At 38.2% G+C, this 6,000-nt stretch overlaps 1 protein-coding gene across 2 annotated transcripts in view; it reads right to left on the bottom strand.

Moving 5' to 3' along the window:
* Positions 1 to 749: 749 nt before the first annotated feature.
* LOC104608175 (protein FRIGIDA-ESSENTIAL 1) overlaps positions 750 to 6,000 on the bottom strand; it is a 51,195-nt gene continuing 45,944 nt past the window's right edge. The window contains exons 4-7 of one of the 2 annotated variants that reach the window (XM_010274075.3): positions 3,056 to 3,282; positions 2,313 to 2,972; positions 1,204 to 2,228; positions 750 to 1,108 (exon numbers count right to left, since the gene is read on the bottom strand). In XM_010274075.3, coding sequence (XP_010272377.1) covers positions 1,079 to 1,108; positions 1,204 to 2,228; positions 2,313 to 2,972; positions 3,056 to 3,282 — 1,942 coding nt within the window. In that variant the 3' untranslated portion in view covers positions 750 to 1,078. The remainder of the gene's footprint in view (positions 1,109 to 1,203; positions 2,229 to 2,312; positions 2,973 to 3,055; positions 3,283 to 6,000) is intronic. The other variant, XM_010274077.3, reaches the window with a different exon arrangement.

The following is a 6,000-nucleotide window of genomic DNA, read 5'->3' as shown; positions in this document are numbered from 1 at the left end:
ACCAAAAAAGTGAAGTTTCAAAAGAAGATTGAAGGTGCAGTTTCTCAAATCCACAGATGAAACGGATGATACAAGAACCTTATAATATGGACTAGATTATTTCTATCTGATAAATCCTCTGAATCTTCCAATATGATTTTTCTTTCTTATTTTAATTGTCTGTAATAGACTCTTAGTCAACTTGGATCATCTGCAATAGAATCTTTCATTCAGGGGATCACCAATGAAAATTACAGGAAACAGCATCTAAAAACATGGATTTTATGCAGGACACCGCACATCAAATTATCACTACTTATCAGCTGCATGCATAGAATTATAGTGCATCAAGCACACTCTGCAAAAGCTATGTCTACCCTTCAATACCTGATTTCTGTAAGTTGTATGATGAAAGAAGGGAGAAATGCACATGGTCTCTACAAAGTCTATTTAAAGTCTATTCACATGTAAGAACAATTAACATTATGAGCAGAAGAAAATAACTAAAGAATACAGCACAGTGCATGAGATATCGCATATCTATGAACATGCGGAGAACAAAACAGCAATTATTTTGGTGCATGCATGTCGCTGCAATCCAGAAAATCAACAGGCTTGCATCGTCAGATAATGCAGCAGAAGTTTTATATACAAATTATATACACTCACAAATCTTAAAACTAAAATCACAACAAATCAATATATAGTCCACAGGACCAACTGGAAATAAAAGAATAATAATAACTCATAACAGTACTTGCACATAAGCCTAAAATAAAACATCTTCAAGTCTCCACTGCCTTAACAATAAAATTTTATCTCATGAACATTTAAAAAGGTGGCATTTTTCTGTGCCTCATAAGTCAATGTTTCAACAATAAACAAACATGAAAAATCCTACAATTTTACCTGAAGTGTAATGTGAGAATTTAACAATTTTTTGAGGAGCAATAAACTTCACAAGCAAATCCACAACATAATGTCAGTTTTAGATATGAAATATTGATGGCTAAAAACAGCCTCAAAGAAATTTTAAATGACATCAAGTTAGTGTTAAATGTAGTAACTGTACAAGACTAATCCTTCAGCCACTGGAAGCTCAAGTTTTTCCATACTTTTCCACATAAGCCTGCAAACAAAAGAGAGAATGTCAATGCAGAACACAGGTTGAATATACACAGGGTGAAAGCATTCTCCAACATCATCTCCAATCTAGATGCTCACCTCAACAAGCTTTGTGATTTTAGGACGGGATGATGACAGATATTGGTTAATTGATTCTGTGGTGTTTGGAATTTGATGTGGCTGTAATGTGCTAAGGACCTTATCAACGGCTTTCTTAACAATAGTTTTGTGTGCATCCTTGCTCAGATGACCTCCTCGCCAGGATGGCTTTACCAATTCCTTCACAAAATCCACAAGATCAGTACGGAAAAGCTTAAGTGCTTTTGACTCCTTGTGTGGTCTAGCCTCATCTACTTGGTGTTTGGAATTACGATGGAGATCCACTTCAATTTTCTGTCCCCCATCTGTTCGGAGTTCCTTTTTAAGTTTACTTCCATCTGATTGATGTGTAAAACCACCATCATGAGACATTTTATCAAGATTTGCAACATCTACAGAATGACCAGAGCCAAAGGGCTTCTCTTCTTTGGGCATGGTACTTCTATTATGCTCGTCAGCAACAGCTCCTACATTTTCTTTTGCGGCTATGTGTAAACCTGTTCCATAATTGTATGAATCCTTTTCCAATACACCATGAGTATTATATTCTGGAATATTGGTCCTAATCAAACTGGGATCTCCATTGGTGAGCTGATTTTCCGAACTCTGGGTAGCACTGCCTCGACCAAAATAAGCTGCCTGAAAGGACCTATTTGCTCCACTAGGTGGTTCAATGCTATCAAGGAGGGGATCATATTGGCTTCCAGGGGACGATATACTTGTTTGAGAAAAGTGAAAAGATGGTCGAAAAGGAACGGATGGCTCCCAATCATTTGAACTGAACTGTGATTTATATCCTGAAATAGGTGGATCCCTGGGAACACTATGGAGAAGATTTTCTGCTTCCAATTTCGAGTTGAATGGTGAAGAAGAGCTTCGAGGTAAGGAAGCAGATCTAGAAGGATGATATCCTTTATCACTGTCCAAATGCTTCTGTCCAGCAAGAGGATCAATGCCAAATGTTGAAGAAACATGAGACGATGAGGCTCCCGACCAAGAAAAGGTATGGGATGACGGTGAGATACCTGTAGACAAAGGTGAAGGGATATCAGAATTTGAATACAAAGAACGGAAAATTGATCAAGTATGATCATGCAGCATATACTGACTCTGTTGTTTTAGACCGGCTGCTTCCTCCATATTTCTGTCATAAGCAAAGGGATAACTACTGCTTCTGTAAATGCTTCCACTCGAGAAATATCTATACTCGGGAACTAAGCTACTCCTGGCTAAGGGAGATCCCCTTGCAAGCTCTTCAGTAACCGATGTTTTACCATCTCTGAGGCCACTAAGTGATTTCTGGTTAAATTCTTCTAGGACAGAGGATGTCTGCTGAGTCTCACAATGATTAGGGGCCCAACTCCTACCAGAAGTACCAAATTTAGGAACATCACCTTGAATGAGAATTGAGGTATGCCTGTTATGGTCATCCAGTAAGTAATTCTGTCTTAAATTCCCTCTGCCTTCGTCCTGAAAAGATGGAACGAACTTGGAATCATCTCTAACTAAAGGAAACCGTTGGAGGTCACGTCTAACTACTGATGTTGACCCACTCTCATTGTATGTAAGTCCTGATGATAAATCCCCTCTAGGAAGTGAAGACAACCTATGCTCATCATGAAATTGATGCCCTTGGCCTTCTCCATGCTTCCAATGTAGAACTGTTTCTGAAGGGAAGGTTGATTTCAGAGGATTACTTCCAACTGATGAAGCTGATGGATCAGCAAAAGTGGACAATCTTGATTTACCAAAGCTTTGTCCCAAAGCTGCTACAGCAGAAGTTGCTTATTAGAGACCTGAGACAGAGCTAAACCAATGTAGACAAGCATACTAACAAAAGATCCTAAAATACCTGCATCCACCTGGAGTTCACTTTTCCAATTTGATGTTTGCGGGTCTACCTTGGCCCCCTCACTGGTATTTCCCACACCATCTTTCTTATGGAGAAACCTACATGCACTTCCCTTGATGCACCAGCCTCTAGCAAAAAAATCGCATACAATGGCTGGTCGTTTATTTTGCTCCTCTACTTCAACACCGGGTGATAAACTCCTAGGCCTTGTTAGTGCAATGGGCAAGCTGGAAAACTTGGCAATCGTTAGTAGGCATAGTTGTGAAAACTAAACAGAGATAAAATCCCCAGAGACGGGAGGTCAACTGAATCAGGAATCACCATCATCCTCCAAGCCTTGTCCCAATCAAATCATGGATTTAGGATTATTGTATTTGTTCAATTAAATATAGAAGAATAAAATAACAATAAAAAACTCTGAAAAAATAGATGATTGATTATACAACAAGGATCATAAATATCCATTATCTAATGTTCAGATAATAAAAACTCCACTCTGCAGACCATGAAACAAGTTTGCTTTTCAATCTTTTATCATATCAAATTACAAATAATTGATTCATAAGTCATAGCCCTTAATTTGAAATTTTACATCACTAAATAAAGGAAAACAACCAGACCAGATACAACCATAACCACACTGGGACTATACAAGAACTGTTACCATTAAAATGAAAACAAAAAGTCCTACTAAAAATTCCATTATAATCAATGCTCCTGAAATCCTTATGAACTGACAACCAGCAGCATTGTTTCCCTCTGATATGTCCCAGAGTTTCTTGATCCGTGTGCTTGTTTGGGCTTGCCTCGAGGGGTATGGCACAAAGGCGGCTCATAGAATCAGGAATGTAATATGTTTTACATCACATTAGCTACTTAAGTAATGCAATTGAGGATAAAAAGAGATTGTGGGTTTTACATGCTTGAAAATGTTTTAAATGTTTGATTTTATTTTTAAATTTTCATTTGAATACGCTTTATATGTTATGTTTATGTGTTTTAATTTTAGATAATAGGTTTTTTAAAACATTTATTTTAAATTTTAAGTTTATATTTTTATTAATATTATGTTTAATATTTTTTTTTGCATTTTTTTTTTGGCATTTTTCAAATTTTCCGACAATTTTTATTTATTAGCATTTTTTTTGTATTTTTGCGCCTTACTTCAAGAAGGCACTCACCTTGGGCGCAAATTGGCCCCTGCGCCTCTTTTGTGTCTTGCATTTTTAAAACACTGCCCTCCCCCTAGAAAAAACAAAAAACAGTCAAGGGAAGAAGGCCCCACACCACCCTGTCTGTTTTGCTCAAGCCTCCCAACTGCCAGCCATGCAAGAAAATTCACATAAGAAAGCACCCAGCCATCCAAAATTATCCAACACTGTCCCCTATGCTTGAAATGAGAAAGGACAATGCAGAAATAGATGATTAGAAGACCCCAACTCTGCAGAACATAAAACACACTATTCTTGGGCCAAAGGAAAGCCACTGGAAAGTAACTTGTCATGGGTCAGGCATTTATCCAATGCTGCTGTCCGTACAAATAACTTGATTTTGTCCAATCTCCAATGTCTGAAATCAGATTGTCCCCACCTCCAATTATTCACATTAATTCTTCAAGCTGGAATCCAAATGACCTTGCCACTCGAGATGGAGTAGCAACCTTGACTAGGGCTATTCTGTGCAATCATAAATAAAGATATGTATCTCTACATCAAAATTTGCTGCCCACACAAAGTATCCATCTAGAATTTGGCTCTGCTCCCATCTCCAACCTGGTAACTTACACCTTGGTAAGAGTCAAGAAACACCTCAATGCCTTTCCAAGTCGAGGAACCATAAGAAGTAATGTTACCCCAACTTTCCACCCCATCGATCTCACCCCAAATTTGGCTTTGATCACTCTTTTCAATGATCTGACAAACTCCTCATTAAATCTCCAACATCACTTCCTAGGCAGTGCTTTATTAAACTTTATTAAATTTCTAATACACACTAACCCAGACCTCCAGTCTTCTTGGGTCTGTAGACCTCCCATTCCACTAGAGGGAACTTGAAAACCTATTTCCAACCCCACCAGAGAAAATCCAACATTTTCCTCTCCTACTATCTGACCACATCAGGAGGGATATGAGAATAGAGAAATAAAGTAGGTAGGTAGAGCTACAAGAACCATTTTAATGAGAACCACTCCCTTTTCATAAATACCTTGCTTTCCACAAGGCCAATTTCCTGTGAATACTTTCAAATCATTGGATCTGACATGCTGCTGAAGTTTATACACCTAGCACGAAGAGGAAGCCCCAGGTAAATAGCAGGCAAATGGCCCACACCACAGCCTAGAATTTCTACAAAGACCTCCTCCATATTCTACTCTTGCCCAATCACAATTTGTAGGTTTACCTTCAATCCGAAAACAGCCATAAACTACCATAAAATGCATCCCAAAGCTTCTAGGGTCTCCTTGGAAACTTCACAAAAGCAATATCCTCAACATCATTACCCACTCTAAAGCACCTCAAGTCACCCCCAAGCACAGCTATTTCATCCATCTTAGTCAAAGCTTCAGCAACACAAACAAATGAAAAGGGGGATAAAGGGTCTCCGTACCAAAGAGCCATTGAAACTACTTAAATAAATCGCAACCTCTTGGGAAAAAAAGGATGAGGAATTCTGCTTGGGTTGTCTCTGCTTGCTAGTCACCACTTTCCGTCCAAGAACCAAGTTCATCAAGGGTTTGGAACTGTGAAAATGGCAGAGAAAGGAAGGTTCGTGAGAGTGACTAAGTGGAGGCGAGAAACAGTAGATTTAATTTTTAGAGTTGTTGCATTAAAGATTGCCTTTATGTACCTTTACTTGGAAGAAATCTGATATCAGTTTCTAAGTTGTATAAGGATGGTTATTCTATTTTGATTAGTAATAAGATTACAATTAAATTGAATAACAAA

This window comes from Nelumbo nucifera, chromosome 1, assembly GCF_055504915.1.
Source record: "Nelumbo nucifera cultivar China Antique chromosome 1, China Antique-T2T, whole genome shotgun sequence".
NCBI classification, from domain to species: domain Eukaryota; kingdom Viridiplantae; phylum Streptophyta; class Magnoliopsida; order Proteales; family Nelumbonaceae; genus Nelumbo; species Nelumbo nucifera.
This window is presented reverse-complemented; position numbering and strand designations above follow the sequence as displayed.